Source organism: Diabrotica virgifera, chromosome 6 (genome assembly GCF_917563875.1).
Source record: "Diabrotica virgifera virgifera chromosome 6, PGI_DIABVI_V3a".
Taxonomy (NCBI): domain Eukaryota; kingdom Metazoa; phylum Arthropoda; class Insecta; order Coleoptera; family Chrysomelidae; genus Diabrotica; species Diabrotica virgifera.
Genome location: NC_065448.1, coordinates 224,109,464 through 224,135,852, shown reverse-complemented (window position 1 = coordinate 224,135,852; position 26,389 = coordinate 224,109,464). Strand labels below are relative to the sequence as shown.

The following is a 26,389-nucleotide window of genomic DNA, read 5'->3' as shown; positions in this document are numbered from 1 at the left end:
ATGCAACATACCCCAAAACCACCCCTGCTTCCCTTACAGCTAAACAACACCCCCAAAAAACAACGTTACCCGTTTTGGGTAACAAGTGTTACCCAAAAAAATCGTGTTCTACGGGTCAAAAAATACATAAAAAGCTTGGGTAAGTCCATCTAAATAAAGGAGCCCGTAGCACCCCCTCCTGGCCACAGCACTAATTTGTTTATAAGTTAAAAAATTGTTTGTAACTTTAAAACATCGCTGAGGCTGCTTAAATAATCCGATTTCAATTCTGTAAAGTGCATTAGATAGATGGAGTGCTTCTTTATATGTAAAAAAATTGACAAGTCTTTGTATGTTCCAGTTTTTGTTGTGCAAGGTTTTAAAAAAATTAAATTTTTTAAAAAAAGTTTAGATTGCAAAATTATTCAAAATCTAGTAAGTCAATTTTAATGAAATTTGGTGTACGGTTTTAGCACATTACAAAAATTTTCTAAGCGAAGTAGGAAGGTTCCAAGTGTAACCTAAGTGATGGAAAATCATTGAATAAAGACAGGCTTGTTTTGCCCCCTTATTTTATATTTATTGCTATTTTGCAGCAAGGGTGATAAATTAAGACATTTTTAACCAATCGAATCTGATAGAAAATTTAATTATCTTTGTTTTATTCCTATACGACTTTGTTCCAAAATAAATGGTTTTAAAGTTATAAGCAAAAAAAGTAGAAAAAAAACGAAATTTTTTGAAATTTTTAAATATTTTATTTTTTTATTAATGTTCCCGGCATATTTGAGAAGGAGCATAAGTCAATTATTAACGAAGTTATCACCTAACTTTATCTAATATCCTATTATTATTCATTGACATATTTTTATGAAATTATTATTTGTGTTGCCAAAAATGATATCTATGTTGACAACTTTTTTATATGTACTTTACTTTACGACTATTAATAAGTTATGTACATTAAAATAATTGTCATTAGTCTGTTCCTCATTAATTTATAGTTCCCACAGCCGTATTTTGATCCAAGAAAAACGAAGTTTACAGAAACGAAAAATGCAAACGATTTAAGACGGCAAAAATTTAGGATTTTTAATTATTTATTAAAAGTGCTCTTCAGATGTAAGGGTAGCAGGGGACGTTTTGGACTATGTTGCCTATGCAGATCGACAGCAATAAATTCGCAAAACGATATGCAGCGTCGTACAATTTTCTAGCTCTTTTGGTTCGTAAGATATGGCTATCGATGATGTGACATAATATTAAGCTACATCAACCATTGTTTCTCGGTTAGGGGTGGAGCAAAAAATTTGTTTTTTATGGCTAATGACAGCAAAAAATTAGCAATTAAATATCAACCGTCAACTATATCACAAAAATCATTTTTCAAGATTTTTCGTTGTTTTTTGGGGGTGTTGTTTAGCTGTAAGGGAAGCAGGGGTGGTTTTGGGGTATGTTGCATATGCAGATCGACAGCAATAAATTAGCAAAAAAATATGCCGCGTCGTACGATTTGCTAGCTCTTTAGGTTCGCGAGATATGGCTATCAATGATGTGACATAATATTAAGCTACATCAACCATTGTTTATCGGTTAGGGGTGGAGCAAAAAATTTGTTTTTTACGGCTAATGACAGCAAAAAATTAGCAATTAAATATCAACCGTCAACTATTGGGACCGTGCAAGTTCGGCAAAGCGACCTCTATTTCTACGCTCTGTACTTTTATTCGCACTTTTAATTATATTGGCCAATTATATTAGTCCTGGTTGCTGGATAATTGTCAAGACCATAGTCCAAAAAAATAATAAGAAGAAAAAATAAGATGCAGGTTATGTTTAGCAAACGTAAACAATTGTATGTAGTAAATAAAATCAGTTATTAAAATGCAGTACTGCAAGCAAAATACAATTAATTAAATTTACCTTTATATAATAATTGCATATCATATCAATATTGTGGAGCAATATATAATTTTTCTGCGTCAATGACAGAAGGTATGAAATATACGTCAATTTGACAATTTCAATTGACAATATGAATTATTTAAGATAGTTGCAATATTTCTCCGCGACTCGCGCACGGTCGTTTCTCGTTTCCCTTTCCAAGTACTTGCACACCGCGAATATCACAAAAATCATTTTTCAAGATTTTTCGTTGTTTTTTGGGGGTGTTGTTTAGCTGTAAGGGAAGCAGGGGTGGTTTTGGGGTATGTTGCATATGCAGATCGACAGCAATAAATTAGCAAAAAAATATGCCGCGTCGTACGATTTTCTAGCTCTTTAGGTTCGCGAGATATGGCTATCGATGATGTGACATAATATTAAGCTACATCAACCATTTTTTCTCGGTTAGGGGTGGAGCAAAAAATTTGTTTTTGTGGTAATAAATTAGCAAAAAAATATGAAACTATTCCAAATATGGACTTATGAAATGGATGATCTGGCTTAATAGACATGTCTGTGGTCGGCGTCTTGAACCACAGACGGCGAGCAAGACACATACGGCGTACGCACGGATACACACATGCGGATCTGTCCGCCGTACATATCCGCCGGACCAATACGCATGTGAATAGAGCCCTTTAGTATGCAGAAACTATAAATATAATTGAGGCTCAGAGCAACAGTGGCCTAAGCCAAAAATTAAGCATTTTTTGATTAATATATCAATAAAAGCAGCAACATTAAATCTTCGGATTAACAAGGGTCTACACAACCTACCTCTATATTTGGATAAATAGTGCTACATAATTTGTAGCTCCATCCCATAAGCATAATGTAAATGTGAATGCAAAGATTGTATTTATCTCAAAACTTCGTTTTTGTAACAAAAGTGTAGATGAAATAAATGTTATAAACAAACTAAATCATTAAAACAGACTTCCAGTTTGTGGTTATTTAGATATGAGCCTCCGTTTTTTAAAATAATCAATATTTGGTACCAAAATTTTCGTAACATAAATCTGTGCATCTTTCCTTAAAAACATTTTTTGATTGAGGCGAAGGAAAATATATGTAAGGAGAGAAAAAAAGCAAACATTTTCATTTAATAACTTTAATGAAATTTTATATTTAGTATGCGATAAACAGCAAATTGTTAAAAACAAATTTCATACTTATAAGCTATTTATTATTTTTGTTGGGAATAAGTCACAATTTTACTTTAAAATTAAGTTTATTTGACGTTACGATTTCCACTTCGGAAGCTATTGCAGTATTCGACCGCTGTGGCATACAGTCGTCGCATATACATATAGTGCAGTCACTGAAGGTTTTCACCTCCGATTTCGTTGAACCTCCATCGATTTTCATGAAAATTGGTGAGTAATTAGAAAATAATTCAAGGAACAAAGGTGACATGATGCCAACTTGCGCTTTTACCCTGGGGATGGATGCCACCCCTTCTCTGGGGTGAAAATAATTTTATTAAAAATAATACCATAAGTCGATAGAGGGACAAATTATAAGCAAAATTTGTTATATAAAGTTATTAAAATAAATCAACACTTTTTGAGTTATTTAAGACCAAAGATTTTATTTTTTCGTAAAAAAATGCATGTTTTAAATCGGTTTTTCACGTACAAATCAAAAACTATAAGCTTTCACAAAAAAGTTATAATTACTGAAATTAAAGATAATAAAAAATTGAATACATTTCTTACATAAACAACTAAGCTAATGTTAGTTAAAAGACAGTTATGGGTAATTGAATGTGTATTTTTTTCGACTAGTACTCAAATCTAAGTATTCAAGCTTAAATAACGGGAAAACGATGCAATGTATAAAATATTCCTGCTAAACATTTGCCAAAATACTTCGGAATGCCTATCAAATGAGCTTCAGAACAAGGTAATAGCGTCAAAATTAAAAAAGTTATAAGGAAAATAAAAGAACCGTTTCGAATTTTTTAGGAAAAAGTGAGAAATAAAACATACGCCATTTCCACAAAAATTAAAATTTATAGTAATGCTCACAATAACTTCTTTATATTAGCATAAGTAATGCGTTCGATAATTTTGATTGGTTGAGAATGCATATTTTTGAAAAAAAGATAGAATTTTAAAAAATCATAATTTTTAAAATTATTGTAATTCTCATATTCTTTTGATAATAACTCCAAAAATACTCAATATACGTAAAAAATTATATATAACCAAATTTTAGTTTTTTCTGTGCCAAATATTTTACCCGTTTTACTATTTCTATAGGGTAAAAAATAACCGAGATAGAAACGTTTAAATCTTAAATGTTGCTGTGGGAACCATGCAACCGGGGTCATTTAACCTTTTATTTTTAAAAAAGTTAGGGGTTTAAAAGATTAGGTTTAACGTGCTTAAATAGCACTTGGAATTAGCTTTCAAATAGTTTTTAAATGAACCTGATATCATAAACACGAACGTAGTTATTAAAAAAAAACAATAACATGTTTTGGAAAAAATTTTGAAACATAAATTTTGAAAAAATTTTGGAGCATAAATTTTAACGCAATAAACATGTTCGGGGGCTCATTTAATAGATATTTTTAAGTACTTTGACAAATGTTTATGTTATAAAATGCATCAATTTCCCGTTATTTCAGTTTGAATACTTAGTTTTTTACTCGCCGAAAAAAATATACATTGAATTACCTATACTTAACTCACTTTTAGTTAACATTAAAAGGTTTTTGTAGTAAGGGGTTTATTTGATCTTTTATTAGCTTCAATTTTGATAATTATAATTGTAAAAACTTACACTTTTTGAGTTATTGATGAAAAATTGGTTAAAAACATGCATTTTTCTCAAGAAAAATTAAAATCTTTGATCTTTAATAACTCAAAAAGTTTTGATTTATTTTAATAACTTTATATAACAAATTTTGCTTAAAATTTGTCCCTCTATCGAATTATGGGGTTATTTTTAATAAAATAATTATCACCCGCGAGGAGGGGTGGCATCCGCCCCCAGGGTAAAAGCGCAAGTTGGCACCATGTCACCTTTGTTCCTTGAGATATCCTCTAACCACTCACCAATTTTCATACAAATCGATGGAGGTTCAACGAAATCGGAGGTAATAGCTCATATCCACCTTCAGTGACTCCACTAATATCAGTTTTTATTTTGACAAATAGGTGAGACTGAAATGATATCGAAATTTTGACATGTATTTATTTATTTTGAGTAAAAAATATAATATGCATTTCAAACAAAATAACATACAACAATTAAATAAAAACATGAAAGAAATTAAAAATAATCAGTTATTTGGATTGTTTGTTGAAACAATATAAACAAAGGTGTGGTTGACCTCACAGTAAGTTTTGTACTTATACTCGTAATAAGTAAACAACAGAATATAAAACCGTCTATATTATGTAAATAATACCAAACTTGAGCAAGTTAATAAAATCGTATACCTTGGACAGCAATCAAATTGTAACAGAGAAAGTCACGGCGAAATTAAATCTAGGATAGAACAGGCCAGAGCCGTTTTTAGAAGGATGTCCAAGGTGTTATGTAACAGAGACCTAAAATTGGCATTGAGGATCCGCGTATTTTGCTGCTACGTGTTCTCAGTCCTACTTTATGGTGTCGAAATGTAGTGCTATAGAAGAGCACTCCACAATAATAGAATATCTCGGCAGGACTACCAAGATTATAAAAAGGATCACGCAGAGAAAGCTGGAGTATATCGGACATGTAATGAGAGGTCCCAAAGAGATTGTTATTGTGTTGATAAAAGCATGCTATTCAGGGTGGCAGTGAATAAAATTAAAATAGCTATGATGGTAACCAACGTTCTGAAAGGACATGGTACATGAAGAAGAGGAAGTCCAAATATAGTGCGTTTCCTTGTCAAGTAAAATGTTCGAGGCTTGTATAGTACATACCTAGTTATCAACTACTATCATACGTCCTAAATTCAAAAAAGGCGCTCTGATAGGTTAATCACTACATTTGTTGGTCCAGAATAAGAACCGTTACCTTAAGTTGACTGTGATTGTCTTACTAACTATCAAACCTCTAGGTATCGGGCTTTTCATCGATTGTCATTTGTTTCGAGCTTCTGTCATATGTTATATGATCTGTGTATAATATTAATATACACGGATTATACAAAATATGACAAAAGCTCGAAACAAATGACTGTGAATGAAAAGCCCTACTGATGGAATATTAGTCTGCAACCACTCGGCGCAATAACAGGGCTTTTCATCGATTGTCATTTGTTTCGAGCTTCTGTCATGTGTCACACAATATTAATATATCTACGCCATACGTCTTTGGTTTGTATCATTGTTATATACCAATAACGTATGACGTAGATATATTAATATTATGTGACACATGACAGAAGCTCGAAACAAATGACTGTGAATGAAAAGCCCTATACATGACAAAAGCGGTCGTTCAGTTCATGATGAGACTTGAATCACTTGAATCAATGAAAATCACTAATACACTGTGAGCTCGTACGTAGAGGGGATATTTACAAATTCGTGAGCGCCAGTAGTGGCAAGTCTGTAAACGTTTACCGGAAATTTGACATAAATGTCAAAGTGATTAATTTAAAATAAAAAGTAAAAACATTAATTATAAAAAATATTAGTTGGTCAAAGCTTTGGTATATATTTTTACCTTAAATATACTTACGTTTTAAATAATGAATTTAAGATTTTTAATGTTCCATAATATATGGTAATATCGTTGATTGAAATAAACGGTAATCTTAGCTAAATCTACACGATAATTGTGAAAGTATCCGAAGTAAGAAATTCATATTTTATCAATAGAACGTCAAAATGGTTAACGTCAAAAAATCGAGTACAATTTAATTAATTTTTTGCGTTGCAAATATTAAGCAATAACAATTAAATAATAAATTTAAAAATTACCAGTGAAAGTTGAATTAGTAATCCGCCAGGAGCGCCACCAGCGAAGCTCAGAGCCTATACGCTGTGAGCCTCGCTGGTGTCGCTCCTGGCGGATTACTAGTCAACTTTCACTGGTAATTTTTAAATTTATTATTTAATTGTTATCGCTTAATATTTACAATGCAAAAAAGTAATTAAATTATAATCGATTTTTTTAAAATTTTGCTAATCATTTTGACGTTCTATTGATAAAATATGAATTTCTTACTTCGGATACTTTCACAATTATCGTGTAGATGGCGGTAAGATTAATATATTAATTTATAATTAGATATTACGGAACATTAAAAAAACTTAAATTCAGTATTTAAAACGTATTGTATATTTAAGGTAAAAATATATAACACAGCTTTGACAAACTAACACTTTTTATAATTAATGTTTTTAATTTTAATTTTAAATTAATCACTTTGACATATATGTCAAATTTCCGGTAAAAGTTTACAGACTTGCCACTACTAGCGCTCGCGAATTTGTAAATATCCCCTCTACGTACGAGCTCACAGCGTATACGCTCTGAGCTTCGCTGGTGTCGCTCCTAGCGGTTACTAATTCAACTTTCACCGGTAATTTTTAAATTTATTATTTAATTGTTATCGCTTAATATTTACAACGCTAAAAATTAATTAAAATGTAATAGATTTTTTTAAGATTTTGCTAATCATTTTGACGTTCTATTGATGAAATATTAATTTCTTACTTCGGGATACTTTCACAATTATCATGTAGATGGCGCCAAGATTAATTTATAATTACATATTACAGAACTAACAGAACATTAAAAAACGCAAATTCAGTATTTAAAACGTAAGTATATTTAAGGTAAAAATATATACCACAGCTTTGATCAACTAATATTTTTTATAATTAATGTTTTTAATTTTAATTTTAAATTAATTACATTGACATTTATGTCAAATTTCCGGTAAACGTTTACGGACTTGTCACTACTAGCGCTCACGAATTTATAAATATCCCCTCTACGTACGAGCTCGCAGCGTATACGCTCTGAGCTTCGCTGGTGTCGCTCCTAGCGGATTACTAATGCAACTTTTACCGGTAATTTTTAAATTTATTATTTAATTGTTATCGCTTAATTCTTACAACAAAAAAAGTAATTAAATTGTAATCGATTTTATAAAGATTTTGCTAACCATTTTAACGTTCTATTAATGAAATATTAATTTCTTACTTCGGATACTTTCACAATTATCGTGTAGATGGCGCTTAGATTTATTTATAATTACATATTACAAAATGTTAAAAAAACTTAAATTCAGTATTTAAAACGTAAGTATATTTAAGATAAAAATATACACCAGAGCTTTGACCAACTAATATTATTTCCTATTAATGTTTTTAATTTCAATGTTTTAAATTAATCACTTTGACATTTATGTCAAATTTCCGGTAAAGGTTTACATACTTATCACTACCGGCGCTCGCGACTTTTTAATTATCCCCTCTACCTACGAGCTCACAGCGTATAGGGCTTTTCATCCATTGTCATTTGTTTGGAGCTTCTGTCATGTGTCACATAATATTAATATATCTACGTCATACGTCTTTGGTTTGTATCATTGGTAGATGTCCATAACTTAGAATATAAAATACACAGGAATGAGTCTGTAATATATCAACAACACCTTAAATTTCTAGCGGAACCGGCCATCTTGAACGTCTGTGGATGACTCATAAGTTTATGTCAACGAGGTAGAAGGTGTTTGTGTATTGGATCAGCTGTGTGCATAGGCGTATCATCTGGTGAAGCTCGTGTATATGCAATTAATTAAACTAAAGTTGTTAGTATAATAAAATGTTATTTAACTGACTTTTCAACAAAATATTATATTAATACGTCTTTTCTCTTGATCTATAGCTGTTTGTTTAACATCAAAGATGTAATAAACTCGTTAAGAATTTCTTTTCTTCCCTCTTTCAAAGGTACGTCACTGGAGATAGAAAGCAAATCTGACAGCTGATCGCCATTTGCAACGTCCTTCCTGGCGAGAAGTCATTTCGCATTGTACTCCTTCCTAGTTTATTTTATATTCTAAGGTCCATAACCTATGACGTAGATAAATATATTAATATTATGCGACACATGACAGACGCTCCAAACAAATGACTGTGAATGAAAAGCCCTATAATCGAAGTATTTCAATTGGTTGTCAGATGCACTTTTTTCAACTTGGCACCATAGACTTTTTTAAATATTCTTTTGTGGCAGTCAACCCTTTTCAAAAGTGATTTCAAATTTACGTAAATTGGTTAACAGAAATATCACACTTGTAAGGCTTTTCCCTACTCCCAGTGTGTGTTCTCAAACTTGTTGCATCAATGAACTGTTTCGCACAAATAAAAACGAGGAAGACGAAAAGTCTCAGATACAAAGTTTACTGCAACAAAACAATTAAAATAAAAATAATAAACAATATTTTAAATCTAAGATTCTTCGTCAAAAGAAACTGCTTTCTGGTTTCATCCTGAATCTCCGGCTTTAACAATTTATAAGCACGGAGACGACGAATATAAAAGAAAGCAGAAAGGACAATGGTCACATATCTAGGAAAAGAGCCGAAAGGCAGTTTCAAGTACTCAAAAATCTGAGTAAATATGAAGGAATGGAACATTGGTTTACGAGTTGTGACTGCATAGCTCCACCGATGACGCCCGAGAGGCAGAAATAGCTATCTGGAGATGGTGGTTTAACTCTGAATCAGATAAAAACTGCCTTTCCTCCTCGAAAATATAATCATCAACAAAAGGATATATCGAGGGCAAACGTGGATTAGAAAAAAAGCATATGTTTTGATTAGAGGATTTCCTATTGCATTCGCGGTAATTTCCGTTAAGGCCATCGGTACATAATTCGCAAATATTTTACGGCTATCCCTACTTTTTCTGTCTTTACACGACAAATTACGTGCTGCAAAATTCTCACTGGTATGGGTATGTAAACATTACTAGAATGTCATTCTACTTGACAATGTCATCATTAACTTTAAAGAGATGGCTTTTGAATGTTCTTGGATAACTGTTATTTGTATAATTGCAAAGTATTAATTCAGTTAATAAATGTGATAATGTTTTCACTAACTATGTATTCAGTGATTGTAATAATTTATATGTACAACAAAAACTAATACTCAATCGAGAAAAGAGGAAAAGTGACTTTAATAATATATTGCTACTATAGAACGCTTACAATTTTGAACATATTTAACAAAAAAAAATACTTGGATCACAGAATATATCCTGATGTATTCTCTGCTTGGATCTTCCATAAATAATAAACAATAAATAACTTTTTATTAAGTTCACGTCTTAAATCAATTATTTATCAAATAAATTATCAATATTATTTAATCATCAACTCAAAATATTCCCGATGCCATGTCAAATATTTTAAACTGTCACTGTCTGTTTTTCATATTATATTTGACTCAGTGCGTTGTATGACAAAGATAGCGAATGTTCGATTTGGAAAATATCACCACAGACATGGTGTCCATTTTTTTTTCGAATCCTGAAAAAAATAATAAATATTCTCTTAGTTTTTCACCCATGTAATTTATTAAAATAAACATTATAGAAGTTTTCAGGGACTTTCGGTCCTCGGTAAGAACGTAATCTTTCATTCTGCGTTTAAATTTTTAAAAAATATTTATTAGTTTTCTCAGGATTCGAAAAAAATGAATCCCCATTTAAATAGCATTGCAGCCGAAAATACGTACCCATCCCCTTAAACAAGGCAGAATTGTTGATGTTTGATTTAGAGTTGTGACTGCATAGCTCCACCGATGACGCCTGAGAGGCAGAAATAGCTAGCTGGAGATGGTAGTCCAACTCTGAATCAAATAAAAACAAGCATTGCCTTTCTCCCCTTGTTTCACACAAGTGTCACATCTGTGACGATTTTTCCAGTGTGAGTCCTCATGTGTGATTTCAAATGGTCGGTTCGAGTAAGCTGCTTAAAACAGATTTCGCACCTGTAAGGCTTTTCTCCAGTGTGTAATCTCAAATGTGCTTTTAAATTACTTGCCTGAGTAAAGTGCTTCAAACAAATATCACACCTATAAGGCTTTTCTCCAGTGTGAGTCATCATATGTGATTTCAAATGACCGGTTTTAATAAACTGCTTAGAACAAATATCACACTTATAAGGCTTTTCTCCAGTATGAGTCATCATGTGTGATTTCAAACTACTGGCTTGACTAACCTGTTTCAAACAAATATGACACTTGTAAGGCTTTTCTCCAGTGTGTGTTGTCAAATGTATATTCAAATTAATTGCCTGAGCAAATTGTTTCAAACAAATTTCACATTTGTAAGGCTTTACTCCAGTGTGTGTTATCAGATGTCTTCTCAAATTACTTGCATCAGTAAACTGCTTCAAACAAATATCACACTTGTAAGGTTTTTCTCCTGTGTGAGTCACCATATGTGATTTCAGATCCCTAGCTACAATAAACTGTTTCAAACAAATTTCACATTTATGAGGTTTTTCTCCAGTGTGGGTCATCATATGTGATTTCAAATGACCGGCTTTAATAAACTGCTTAGAACAAATATCACACTTATAAGGCTTTTCTCCAGTATGAGTCATCATGTGTGATTTCAAACTACTGGCTTGACTAACCTGTTTAAAACAAATATGACACTTGTAAGGCTTTTCTCCAGTGTGGGTTGTCAAATGTATATTCAAATTAGTTGCATGAGCAAATTGTTTCAAACAAATTTCACATTTGTAAGGCTTTACTCCAGTGTGTGTTATCGCATGTCTTCTCAAATTACTTGCATCAGTAAACTGCTTCAAACAAATATCACACTTGTAAGGTTTTTCTCCTGTGTGAGTCACTATATGTGATTTCAGATCCCTAGCTACAATAAACTGTTTCAAACAAATTTCACATTTATGAGATTTTTCTCCGGTGTGAGTCATCATATGTAATTTCAGAGCACTTGGTGCAGTAAACTGTTTCACACAAAGATCACACTTGTAAGGCTTGTCTTCACTGTGTATTCTCAAAAAATGTGCTTTTAAACTACTGGCTTGAGTAAACTGCTTAAGACAAATTTCGCACTGGTAAGGCTTTTCTCCAGTGTGAGTCATCATATGTGATTTCAGGGTACATGCTGCAGTAAATGGTGTTAAACAAATTGCACACTTGTAAGGTCCACTTCCAGTTTGAACTTTCATGTTTTTATTTAATGTTCTTTCTTCAATGTATCTAGCCAAATCTTCTTCTTCATGAGATGAATGTTCTGGTGTTTTCATCATTTTCATTCTGTTCTTATTGCCTGAACAACCTAAAATATAAACCAAATGTACACATTTTGGTATACAGACAAATGTATGCAGACACTACACTATTTACAAAAAATATCGCATAATTTTTAAAACAGAAAAAAATCTTAATTTTTTTTTAATTTTTAGCAAAGTTTTATAGCATGTACTCGGATGTCTATCGTTTCCTTTAGGTGTCTACAAACCCATAACATTTCTAGTTGAAGCGTGCTTTTGCCGAAAAAAAAACAATAAACAAAACGTGGTTAAAGAAGAATATTTATTTTGTACAGTTGTGTTCGAGAATTTGATCTGTGTACTATGTATGCTAGAGTTTTCAATGAGGGAGTGTGGTCTTTTACAAAAAATGAGTAATATAACGTCAGAACAAGCAGTCCAAATTGTAGCTTTAATTTGAGATGGACGGTCGCAGTGATATCTATGGGAATCCACCAATCCAGTATTTTAAGTGCTTTAAGAAGGTGGAGGATACACAAGAAGACCAGTTCCAGGACTTTCCACGTTCACGAACCCAGCAGATGAACGCTATTCACATCTGAAGACTTTACGTACACATCATATTACAGCTAGACAACTGCAAAATGAGCTTTCGATAGCCCGTGGCTCGTAATGTTCTGTTCGTAAAGTGCCAATTTGGTTTTAAACAAATTAAGGGAATTTGGAATCAGAGTCAGAGTGGCTGCTACTTCTCTACTTTTAACGAGTGCACAGCGTATAACACGTTTAAGTTTTGCACCAGAATATGTCGTTTGGGATATTAACGACTGGGCTGATATTCTTTTTATTGATGAGGTCAAGATTTGCACTTTGTGGATCCAACAGTGCAAAGTGTCTGTCGGATCCACAAAGGACCTTGACTCATCAGTAAAAAGAATATTAGTCGAGTCGATAATATCACAGGTAATAGGCCAAATAATTAAAGCCAGTAGAACGGCCGGATGAATAAACGACACAATTTGGAAAAACAAACAACTAAGAGTGGAAACAAAGGCCCGAATATATTAATTTATATTTCTACATTAATAGTTTTTATAATCATTCTTTCGTATCTAACCTCCAAATCTCTACCCATGTGCTTTGTTACGATAATCTTTTTACCTAGTAACATGGACGTGATAATCTAATAATTTAACTAGTAATCATTGCTATTAATTTTGTTTTATTCCTTTGCCATTTGCTACTTTTACGATTATTGGGCAAGGAAAGGTTTCAATAGATACTTCTTGATGTCACTAATATATGGCTTGTCTTCTAGTTTTTGGGAATAAAAATCACCTTTCTCCATTCGGGAGCCTCATGCATCCTCCATCGCCGACGATACAACCATGAGGACCATATAATGACCATCTATACTGCAACCACCAACCAACATCCATAGGCCGGGTGAAATGCAACATTTAGGACCTCAGAGCCACTCTCAGAAACAGCAGTACCATTCGACATCAAGGAGTTACAATCGAACCAATACCAAAAGCCATAAGTATAATCCAAGAATTGTTAGTTTTTGGCAAGAATCTGAATATATATTATGTTATTGAATGTAAATTATATTTTATTATATTTATATCTTTATTGAGGAATAAACATGATTAGTTAAATATTGTTTTGTTTGCTTCCAATCCAGATGTTCATTGCTCATATTTTTGATTAGGACAAGACGAACACACAACTTGTGAATCTGAGCTAGGCTAGGGTGAACGATAAGTATCATGGTTGATTGAAATATTATTTTTCAATGGTATTTCGGTTATCTGGGGTAGTTAATTGTGACATGTCTTCTCAAATTCCTTGTATATAACTGTTTCACACAAATTTCACATCTGTGAGGCTTTTTCCAGTGTGAGTCATCATGTGTGATTTCAAATGTTCGGCTCGAGTAAGCTGCTTAAAACAAATTTCGCACTTGTAAGGCTTTTCTCCAGTGTGTATTCTCAAGTGTCTTTTCAAAGTACTGGCCGCAGTAAACTGCTTCGAACAAATTTCACATCTGTGAAGATTTATTCCAGTGTGAGTCATGATATGTGATTTAAAATGTCTGACTTGAGTAAATGGCTTAAGACAAATGTCGCACTTGTAAGGGATTTCTCCAGTGTGAGTCATCATGTGTGACTTCAAAGGACCGGCTTGAGTAAACTGCTTAAAACAAATGTCACACTTATAAGACTTTTCTCCAGTGTGACTCATCATGTGTGATTTCAAACTACTGGCATGAGTAAACTGCTTAAAACAAATATCGCACTCGTAAGGTTTTTCACCAGTGTGAGTCATCATGTGTGATTTCAAAGAACTGGCTTGAGTAAACTGCTTAAAACAAATATCACACTTGTAAGACTTTTCTCCAGTGTGAATCATCATATGCGTTTTCAAATGAACGGCTTGAGTAAACTGCTTAAAACAAATATCACACTTATAAGGCTTTTCTCCAGTGTGAGTCACCATGTGTAATTTCAAACTAGTGGCATGGGTAAACTGCTTAAGACAAATCTTACACTTGTAAGGGATTTCTCCAGTGTGAGTCATCATGTGTGACTTCAAATTACTGGCATGAGTAAACTGTTTAAGACAAATATCACACTTGTAAGGTTTTTCTCCATTGTGAGTCATCATGTGTGATTTCAAAGAACCTGCATGAGTAAACTTCTTGAAACAAATATCACACTTATAAGGCTTTTCTCCAGTGTGAGTCATCATGTGTGATTTCAAATTACTGGCTTGAGTAAACTGCTTAAGACAAATCTCGCACTTGTAAGGCTTTTCTCCAGTGTGAGTCATCACATGTGATTTCAAATTACCAGCTTGAGCAAACTGCTTAAAACAAATTTCACACTTGTAAGGCTTATGTCCAGTGTGAATCACCAAATGTGATTTCAGAGTATTTTGTGCAGTAAACTGTTTCAAACAAGTATCACACTTATAAGGCTTTTCTCCAGTGTGAGTCATCATATGTGATTTCAGGGTAAAAATTGCAGTAAATGGAGTTAAACAAATTGCACACTTGTAAGGTCTACTTCCAGTTTGAACTTTCATGTTTTTACTTAATGTTCTTTCTTCAATGTATCTACCCAAATCTTCTTCTCCATGAGATGAATGTTCAGGTATTTTCATCATTTTTATTCTGTTCTCATTGCCTGAACAACCTAAAATATAAACCAAATGTACACATTTTAGTATAAAGACAAATTTATGTAGAAACTATATTATATAAAACAAGAATAAAACGTAACAAAAGTGTAGAAGAAATAAATGTAATAAACTATAATCCGTTTCAAAATTATTGATAGCACAGTTTTTACGACGAAGGTCATTTGTATTGTATGTATTGTATTTGTATTGTATTCAAAGTTTATGACTTCTAGTACAATGCAACATACAATAGAAATAACCTGCGTCGTAAAAACTGTACTATCAATAATTTTTAAACGGAGTATAATCATTAAAACAGACTTCCAGTGTTCCAGTGTGTGGTTACGCTAAATACACACAGATCGATTTTTATCGCCCGATATTTTACTGGTATAGCAGGTGTTTGCAGATACATCGATATTTACCGTTGAAACAATCAGTTGCTTGGTTATCGTGATACGAGGGCAATGAATACACACAACCAAACTTATATGGAAGCACCATGTATTTCAAAGCAATATTTATTTATTTTGAAAAAACTTGTTATTGTTGCGAAGAATAAAGGTTTTTATTGAAAATAAACAAATCGATAAGACAATCAGATAGTACAGCTCGGGACGGTATAGGGCATAGGGTATTTGATTGAATTGCAAATTGAACGAAAACTAACTTTTGCGTCCTTCTTCTTAAAGTGCCTATCCGTTCCGGATGTTGGCGATCATCATGGCTATCTTGACTTTATTTACCGCAGCGCGGAACAGTTCAAAGGTAGTCGTGTTATACCACTCTCATAAATTTTGAAGCCAGGAAATGCGTCTTCTTCCCGGTCCTCTTTTACCATTTACCTTCCCTTGGAGAATCAGTTGGAGAAGGCCGTAACGTTCTTGATTTCTCATTACATGTCCTAGATATTCTAATTTTTTTGTTTTGATGGTTATGAGAATTTCACACTTTTTCCCCATTCTACGCAGGCCTTCCACATTAGTAATTCGGTCAACTCAGGATATACGTAGGATGCGCCTATAACACCACATTTCGAAAGCTTCGAGCCGATTCATAGATGCAACAGTTAGTGTCCACGCTTCCATTCCGTAGAGCAGAACTGTGAATATGTAGCATTTCAACAGACGGCATTTTGTTTTTGTTTTCGTTTTTGCGTCCAAAAACAAAAGTATGCCTTATGTGGGGTTATAAGTCTTACAACGGAAAAAGATTATTGGTATTGTGGAGCAAGTAATGTTCTCAGAGGGACATAGCTACAGAGTTAGGAGTAACACAGAGCGTTCTGTCCAAAACCTATGCTAGGTAACAGGAATTAGGAAAGCTAACAAATAAACCAAAGGAAAGTCGCCAAAAAGTAATAACGGCTCTCCACGATCGTTTAATTGAATTGTCCAATCAGCTGGAAGACACCCAACCATTGCTCACATGCAGCTCTAAAGGCAGCTTTTGGAAGCTACAGGTGTAACTGTTTCACTTGAAACGATAAGAAGTATACAGCAGGAGACAGTTATGGGTTCCCGAGTTATCCAGGCAGCACAAGATATAAGTCGATGATAAGTCGGAAATTGAAATTTACTAAACGCAACAGCAAGTCACTTAATGTCACTTGCTGTTGCGTTTAGTAAATTTCAATTTCCGACTTATCATCGACTTATTTCGTATGCTTTAAATGATGACGCACGGGTAAAGATTCGCGGACTCAACTGTATTCAAAGTTTATGACTTCTAGTACAATGCAACATACAATAAAAATAACCTGCGTCGTAAAAACTGTACTATCAATAATTGTTAAACGGAGTGTAAATCATTAAAACAGACTTCCAGTGTGGTTACACTAAATACACACACATCGATTTTGGACGGTCGATTTTTATCGCCCGATATTTTACTGGTATAGCAGGTGTTTGCAGATACATCGATATTTACCGTTGAAACAATCAGTTGCTTGGTTGTCGTGATACGAGGGAAATGAATACACACAACCAAACTTATATGGAATAACATGTATTTCAAAGAAATATTTATTTATTTTGAAAAAACTTGTTACTGTTGCGAAGAATAAAGGTTTTTATTGAAAATAAACAAATCGATAAGACAATCAGATAGTACAGCTCGGGACGGTATGCATGAGCATTTATTATACATAAAAATAAGTACATGTAAAACAATTTTTATAAAAAAATATTTTAAATTAAACGATTTATGCGCCATCTACTGTCACCGTGAAAATAAAAACATGTCCCCACTGCTGCAGTGATTGGGACTAATACAGATCCTGAAACATAAAATTTCAAAGTGATTATTGAAATATAAGTTATTTCCTATACCATCAACTAGGATTTTAGTAAAATATTAAAATTTGGAAAAACGACGAAGTGTTGAAAACATTTTTTAAAATTAGCTAAAACATTTTCAGTTTCAAAAACCGCCAAATTGACATTTTTTTTCCGATAAAGAAAACCCTAGTTGATGGCACAGAAAATAACTTATATTTCAATAATAACTTTGAAATTTTATGTTTCAGACTCGTTCGATAAAGAGTAACTTTACTGACTTGGTACATAAATAAATATTATTACAAGTTTTTTTGCAAGCAAAAAATAATTTGTTTAATTTATTAATGTTATGTATTTTGGGAACAATTTCTTTTTAGATTTATTTTGCTTCGTTTTTTATTGTGCAACAGTGTTAACTACGCCGCTGCTTTTATCCACTCAGCGCATTCCGGGATTAACAACTTTCGTGATCGTATGATCCAGCCAGCAAGTGCATGGCGAGGCTCGAATTCAGGGTCAAAAGTCAGACCATAGGAAAATGAGATCATACCAGACATTGGATTTGTTTTTTCGCATTCGTAACATTCACATCACACAAGAGACAGAAAAACACTACGCGAAGCTATACCGGCTATTTGTAACGTCGTATAATATCTAATTGTAATTATATTTGTTTGTTTAACCGGACTGCCCTTAAAATAATTAGTTCATTTTGAAGTTGTTCGTTTTTAATATTTATTTTAATAAATCATTATAACGAGTGTTAAGTTTTTCATCACCTGATGCTAGCTTACACAGGATAAACGCGAAGATACAAATCCGCTTTCTATCCAGATTTTCTATTGGTCCTTGCGAGACGAATCGGTTTTTACAAACAAATTAGACTTTGCCGGTGTGTTTCCCGCGAGTGATAGAAAAAACAGTTTCTTCGGCGCGCTGTAAAGATACCGTAGTGCCAAATCAAACATTTTTAACGGAATTTTTTCCCGTGTGTGAATCAAAATAGACATACGCCGTTATTTTAAAACCGCAGTATAGTTTTTGAACAATTTGTGTATGGAAGACTGTTAAGGCCGCGTCTCACCCTCAAATAATTTGATCAAACTGGTTTGAGCAAACTGAAAGTGACAGTTAGTGACGTGACATCCTGAGTGTTCATTGTGGATAATAATGAAAAATTTTAATTTTAAATAAAGTACAAACAAGTTAGACAACTCAATACAATAAATTTGATCAAACTAGACTGATAGTGAGAGCACAGATTTTTAGAATTTCAAAAAAACTCCAATTGTGACGTCACTTTGACGTACTTCCGGAGTTTGCTCAAACTATTTGATCAAATTATTTGATGGTGGGACGCGGTCTTTATGCTGTTATCTGCAACCGTCCTTCTGGTGCCACGAGTTAAATTATCAACAAGAATAGTGCAATCCTGGTAACTACTATCTTTTCCTTAATTAATATTTAATATTGCCTCTTAAATTCACTTTTTTGAATATAATTTTGAATATTTTTTAATACACGGCTCAAGTGTATAGTGTATTCATTATAAAACTGCTTGAAACAATATTTATCATTGTGACAATACAATATTGCGTTATTTTTAGATTTTTTCATTAAATAGCAATAAAATGACTGACATTAAGTCTTTGGTGTATTCAAGGAGGCGCGTTAAGGCTTCCTTGACCAACACTGAAAAATTTGTAGCCTACAGCAAGTCTGATACAACTTTTTTATTGGACAAAAGTAATTATTTGAAGCTAGAGACTAGATATGATAAATTGACTAATTTGTTGGAGGAATTTGAAGACTTGCAATTTCAAATTAAAAATATAGAACCGGAAGATGACGAAGATTCGTCAGCTTTCGAAGCAAGGTATTTTAACGTTTGTGGTGAGCTTAAATATTTAATGTCGAAATTTTCTAATAATAGAAACAAATCATTTGTTAATTCGGAGTCTGAGAGCTGTCCCATTTGTAAAAATGACCATAGTATTTTTAAATGTAATGATTTCCTAAAATTACGTCCCTTTGAAAGACTAAATTGTGTACGGAGTGCAAAGCTTTGCACAAATTGTTTAAAGTCTGGTCACAATTCAAAGTTTTGTAAAGGTAATGGATGCAAAATTTGTAGATTAAAGCATAACGTTTTGTTGCATCTCAAAGAAAACACCAATAATGATAATTATTCAAGTTCAATGAATGACCAGACACGGTCAGATATTAGTCAAGGTACTTCCCAGCCTGAAGCTTCTGCTTCATCTGCTACATTAACGGTTCGTTTGAACTCATAAGTTTTGTTATCAACCATTGTGGTTGAAGTATTTGATAAAGATAATCAGAGACATCGTTGTCGTCTATTGCTGGACTCTGGAAGTCAGAGTAAATTCATAACTTACGAGTTTTTCAATACGCTAAATTTAAGTAGCGAAAAAATAAAATTTTCTGTTACCGGAATTGGGAAAACTCCCACAAATTTGCGTCATAAGGCTACCATTCGATATAAGGCCCTTAAGAATCAGTATTCTGATCAGCTTTCCTGTTTTTTAATAGACAATATTTGTGCCCATATGCCAGCATCAATTGTTAATATCTCCGAATTAAACATTCCGAAAAATGTGGTTCTCGGTGATCCCGAATTTCATATACCGCAAAAATTGACATGTTGATCGGTGCCGAACATTTTTATAAATTGTTGAAAGTAGGCCAAATTAGGTTAGGTAAAAATTTACGTATTTTGCAAAACACTTGTTTAGGCTGGATTATATCAGGTCCAATGCCTGTCGTAAATAATTCATTCAATAATAGCTATGTAGGTCACTCAAGTGTGTGTGATTTGAATGAAACTGTAAGTAAATTTTGGGAATTGGAAAATGTTCAAGCTTCTTGTAATTTATCCGAGGAAGATGAATTTTGTGAAACACATTTTATTAAGACTACACTCAGAAAGCCAGATGGTCGTTTTGTCGTCTCCTTACCTTTCCACGATTCACTAGATAAGTTGGGTGCCTCTTATAATAATGCCTTGAAAAGGTTTAAAAGACTGCAAGTAAAATTTAGTCAAAATGCAACATTCTCAAATAAGTACAACGCCTTTATGGAAAAGTACGAAAAATTAGGGCATAATGTCCAGATTAGATATAAATAAAAACCCTAGGTATATATTGCCACATCATGGGGTAGTTAAAGAAGAAAGTTTAACTACAAAACTGAGGGTCGTATTCGACGCTTCTGCTCCTACATCCTCAGGTACTAGTCTCAATGACATATTATTGTCTGGACCAAATATTCAAAGTGACATGTTGTCAATTTTAATTAGAATTCGCCAGCACAAGTTTGTTGTTTGTGCGGACATGGAAAAAATGTACAGGCAGGTGGAAGTTGCCGAGTCTGAGCGTGACTTACAGTGCATAATTTGGCAACCTAGTAATAGTAAGGTTCCTATAATTTATAAATTAAACACGCTAACTTACGGTGCCGCTCCTGCCGCCTTTCTAGCTATTCGTTGTGTTAGACAACTAGCAATTGAATCAATCAGAAACAAGTCTGGCTAATTGGCTCTGCCAAAGCCATTTTTCAAAAAAAAACTAGCAATTGAAAATCAATCTAAGTATCCTGAGGCCTCTAGAACAATTTCTGAGTTACGCTCAAAATAAAGTTTGCCCTCTTTTTTTTTTGGTAAAAAAATCATGAAAATCTCCCCGTGTTTAACTCCCCAAATGAAATTAATCGCTACCTCTTTATAAACAATTTACTTACTTATCTATCTTTTATATGATCTGTCAGTCTCGCCGGTTTAAAGTGCTTATTTTTGAAAGGGTTATAGTTGAAAAAGCTTGAACGGGTCACTATCCACGAGTGTATGCAAATTTTTAACAGCCATATCTTAACCAATTTTTGTCTCACAGAAAAACAAAATAAAACTAGCATATTTATACTAGCAAAACCTACATTTTTTTACTCTTTAAGATTTTTCTTATCGCTAATACTTTTTAAGTTATTTTGGAAAAAGAAAATTTTTCAAAAATTTTTAGAATTTTTGAAGTTATACTTCTTTACGCGCGATATGAGGGTGAATTATTATATGTTAAAACCTACGATCCCGGCGCATGCGCATTATAACTTTGTTCTGATTGGATGTTCAAATGACATGTCAAAAATTATCCAATATGGCAGCTGTAGCGCAGCTGTGGTTTGGACGGTTGTCGGTTTGGTTATGTATGGTTGTTGCGTTTTAAAATTTGTGGGAAGAGAAACAACAAAGGTTAGTTAATAGTTATACTGCCTTTTTAAATAGTTTTTAAAATTTTTGAAGTTATACTTCAAAATGTTTTAATTTATGTATGTATCAGTCCAAAAGGTGTGGAAAGAATATATTAGTGTTTTTAAATATATTTTTCTACAAACATGTTAAAAATGTCATTTTTAGGACTCCATAGGAGCGTTAAAAATGCTACTTTAAGGCACTAGTGCTTTAAAAATTTTAAGGCACTGCAGTTAAAAGTGAATTGTCAAATTGTAAAACGTCAAAATATTTATATTTCATTTATTTACTTATTTAGTTGTATTAATAATACAACTTGCGCAATTTGAAAAAGGTGGTTTAAAAGGTTTTTTATTATAATTTTGTGTCTTTGGATTTGTCTTCCTTGGGCGTAAAATAATAAAACATCTATTTTTATATTTCAGTTGTCACCGTGATGTATAATTATGTATATCTGAAAGGTAACTAGCATGCGGCTTGATGGCCTTGTTGGTAGAGCATTGGACCAGAGATCCAAAAATCGCGAGATTGCGGGTTCAAATCCCGGACGATTCATATTTTTTTCTTTTTTTTTTTAATATTTGGCATTGAAGTTTTGGTTCATTTTTGGTAATTATTGTTAATTTTTTGTATTGTAACTGTTAAGTAGGTATATTTATTTCGTTGAAATTATATTATAATAGAAGTATAACTTCTTACGTGCGTACAAAGTACACACACATTCTTTTTTTTTTACTATAAAAACATATTTTTTCAAAAATAAGCACTTTAAACCAATCAAACTTAAAGATCGTATAAACAATACACATACAGTTAAAATAAAGCGTAAAGCGGTAACGATTAATTTTATTTAGGGTGCTAAATAGAAGGAGGTTTTCAAGATTTTTTTTTACTAAAAAAGGCGCCAACTTTTTTTTCAGTGTAACTCGTTTATTTTTGACGATAAACTTTTTTGTAAAAAACAAATATAAAGCTTTTTTTAGATATTTTAAAATATAAATAGGCTTTTCCCGAAAACTGCTTAATTTTTCGATCATTTCGCGTTGAATTATTCGACTTGGAATTAGACAAATAAAAACGTATTTTCATGAGCTACAACTTTGCTTTTACTCAATTTATAGACCTTACTGATACACAAGTTTTTTCGTTTTTTATAAGCTACACTTCTGCTAAGCATATTTTTTTCGATGAAATATTTACTTTTTGAGTTATTGGCGAAAAACTGTCTGAAAACGTAGATTTTTTGTCGAAAAATCAATATTTTCAATCGCGAATAACTCAAAAAGTATTAAGTTACGTAAAAAAATTTATAGAACGAAAGTTGCTTATAATCTGTCAATTTATCCATTTCCGGGCTTATTTTAAACACGCGTTTTTCACCCTCCGAGAAGGGGTGACTATCACCCCCCAAGTAAAAACAACCAACGACACAAATTCAACTTTGAAGTGGAGTGTAAGTAGAACCTAAATCCAAATTTTCATGCAATTCGGAGTTGCCCCTGAAAATTACACTCCAAAACGGTCATTTATTGGGCTAATATTCGGGACCTCTCATTACATGTCCGAAATACTCCAGCTTTTCTTTTCTTGATGCTTTTGATGATCTCAGTAGTCTTGCTGAGACGTTCTAGTATTGTGGAGTTTCGAATCTTCTCCACCCAAGAAACTCTTAAAATTCTTCTACAGCACCACTTCTCGAAAGCCTCAAGGCGATTTAGGTCGATTTTATTCACAGTCCAAGACGACACCATACAGTAAGACCGAGAACACGTAGGAGCGAAGTAGAGGGATCCTTAATGCCAATTTTAGGTCACTGTTGCATAATACTTCGGACATCCTTTTAAAAGCATCTCTTATTCGGGGGGTTTTATTAAATCGTAATTATCTTTCTTGAAAAAAAGTGTCATACAAAGTTTGATAGATTCAAAAATGAAGAAATAAGAAGAGAGCTGGAACAAGACCCGATAATAAGGAAGATCGAAAACAAACAATTGGGCTGGTTTGGCCACATACAACGAATAGAGCAAAAGAGACTGACAAAAAAGGTACATGAAGCCAAAATGGGAAAAAGGGAAGGTCGAGGAAGACATGAATGGACCAGATCCAGGATATAGGTGAAAGGAGACAACATGGGTACAGAGATATGAAGAACCTGGCCACCAATAGAAGCGATTGGAAGAAATGGATAAGAGACGGACCCCGACATCCAACGCCCTGAAGGTCACTAAGGATTATGACAAATAAAGAAAGAAAAAAAGTGTCAGTAGACATCAGGCGAGGTCTCAGGAGGGGGCAATTGACTCCATTGGATCCCTTGGATCCGCGCCTGAGAACATGTTGATTGGGATATTAACGACTGGGCTAATATTATTTTTATTGATGTGATCAGGATTTGCACTTTGTGGATCCGACAGTGCAAAGTGTCTGTCGGATCCACAAAGGATCTTGACTCAGCAGTAAAAAGAATATTAGTCCAGTCGATAATATCACAGGTAAAAGGCCAAATAATTAAAGCCAGTAGAACGGGCGGATGCCTAAACGACACAATTTGGAAAAACAAAAACCTAAGAGTGGAAACAAAAGCCCGAATATATTTATTTAAATTTCTACATTAAGTTTTTATCATTTTATGTACCTAACCTCCAAATATCTACCCATGTGCTTTGTTACGATAACATTTTTACCTAGTAACATGGACGTGGTAATCAAATAATTTTACTAGTAATCACTGCTATTAATTTTGTTTTATTCCTTTGTCATTTGCTACTTTTACGATTATTTGGCAAGGAAAGGTTTCAATAGATACTTCTTGATGTCACTAATATATGGCCTGTCTTCTAGTTTTTGGAAATAAAAATCACCTTTCTCCATTCGGGAGCCTCAAGCATCCTCCATCGCTGGCGATACAAGCATGAGGACCATATAATGACCATCTAGACTGCAACGACCAACCAACATCCGTAGGCCTGGTGGAATGCAACATTTAGGACCTCAGAGCCAGTCGCAGAAACAGCAGTAGCATTCGACATCAAGGAGTTACCATTGAACCAATACCAAAAGCCATAAGTATAATCCAAGAATTGTTAGTTGTTGGCAAGAATGTGAATATACAGGGTTTAACGAAAATACAGGTCATAAATTGAATTGTATATTCTGGGACCAGAAATAGTTTGATTTAACCTAACTTGCCTTAGTACAAATGTGCATATAAAAAAAGTTACAACCCTTTGAAGTTACAAAATAAAAACCGATTTTTTCCAATATATCGAAAACTATTAAAGATTTTTTATTGAAAATGGACATATGGCATTCTTATGACAGTAGCATCTTAAGAAAAAATTATAATGAAATTTGGACACCCTATAAAAATTTTATGGGGGTTTAGTTCCTTTAAACCCCCCCCCCCCCCAAACTTTTGTGTACGTTCCAATTAAATTATTATTGTAGCACAATTACTTAAACACATTATTTTTAAAACTTTTTTGGCTCTCAGTACTTTTTTGAAAAGTTAGTTTTTATCGAGATATTTTGAATATTTGTCAAATCCGCCACATATTTGTATATGGTTAAGTACGATTATGGAAACTTGGTAATAATATGAAAATTTATGTATGATTTACATTTTTAGGTATATTTTGAACCGTATTAAAAAAGAAGCCATATCTCGATAAAAGGTGCCTTCTCGAAAAAATATAAAGAGGCAAAAAAGTTTTAAAAACACTGTGTTTAACTAATGGTACCGCAGCAATATTTTAATTGTAACGTACACAAACATTTGGAGGGTTTAAAAGAACAAAACCCTCATAAAATTTTTATGTAAACATTAAAAAATAAGCCTCAACTCGATAAAAACTGCCTTATCGAAAAAATACTGAGAGGCAAAAAAGTTTTAAGAATATTAAATTTAACTAATGGTACCACAATAATAATTTAATTGAGACGTACACAAAAGTTTGGGGGGGCTTAAGGGAACAAAACCCCCATAAAATTTTAATGGGGTGCACAAATTTCACTATAATTTTTCTTTAAGATGCTCCTACCATAAAAATCCCACATATCCATTTTCAATAAAAAATCTCTAATAGTTTTCGATATATTCGAAAAAATCGATTTTCATTTTGTAACTTCAAAGGGCTATAACTTTTTTTATGTGCATATTTGAACTAAGGTAAGTTAGGTTTATTGGAACTATTTTTGGTCCCAGAATATGCGATTTAATTTATGACCTGTATTTTTGTTACACCCTGTATATTATGTTATTGAATTTAATAAATCATATTTTATTATACATATATCTTTATTGAGGAATATACATGATTACTTAAAATATTGTTTTGTTTGCTTCCAATACAGATGTTTATTGCTCATATTTTTGATTAGGACAAGACGAACACACAACTTGGGAATCTGAGCTAGGCTAGGGTGAACGATAACTATCATGGTTGATTAAACATTATTTTTCAATGGTATTTCGGTTATCTGGGGCAGTTTATTGTGACATGTGATCTCAAATTCCTTG

At 33.0% G+C, this 26,389-nt stretch overlaps 2 protein-coding genes across 2 annotated transcripts in view; both read right to left on the bottom strand.

Annotated features, from left to right (window-relative positions):
- Positions 1-10,785: 10,785 nt before the first annotated feature.
- On the bottom strand, positions 10,786-12,177 carry LOC126886304 (zinc finger protein 235-like). The gene is made up of 2 exons (XM_050653177.1): positions 10,939-12,177; positions 10,786-10,866 (listed from the first exon to the last, which is right to left on the bottom strand). Exons 1-2 carry the CDS (start codon positions 12,175-12,177, stop codon positions 10,786-10,788), a joined length of 1,320 nt encoding a protein of 439 aa, XP_050509134.1.
- A 271-nt stretch (positions 12,178-12,448) lies between these two features.
- Positions 12,449-26,389, bottom strand: part of LOC126886303 (zinc finger protein 729-like) — a 56,771-nt gene continuing 42,830 nt past the window's right edge. The window contains exons 4-5 of the mRNA XM_050653176.1: positions 21,080-21,104; positions 12,449-15,341 (exon numbers count right to left, since the gene is read on the bottom strand). Of these exons, the coding sequence (XP_050509133.1) occupies positions 14,008-15,341; positions 21,080-21,104 (1,359 nt within the window). The 3' untranslated portion in view covers positions 12,449-14,007. The remainder of the gene's footprint in view (positions 15,342-21,079; positions 21,105-26,389) is intronic.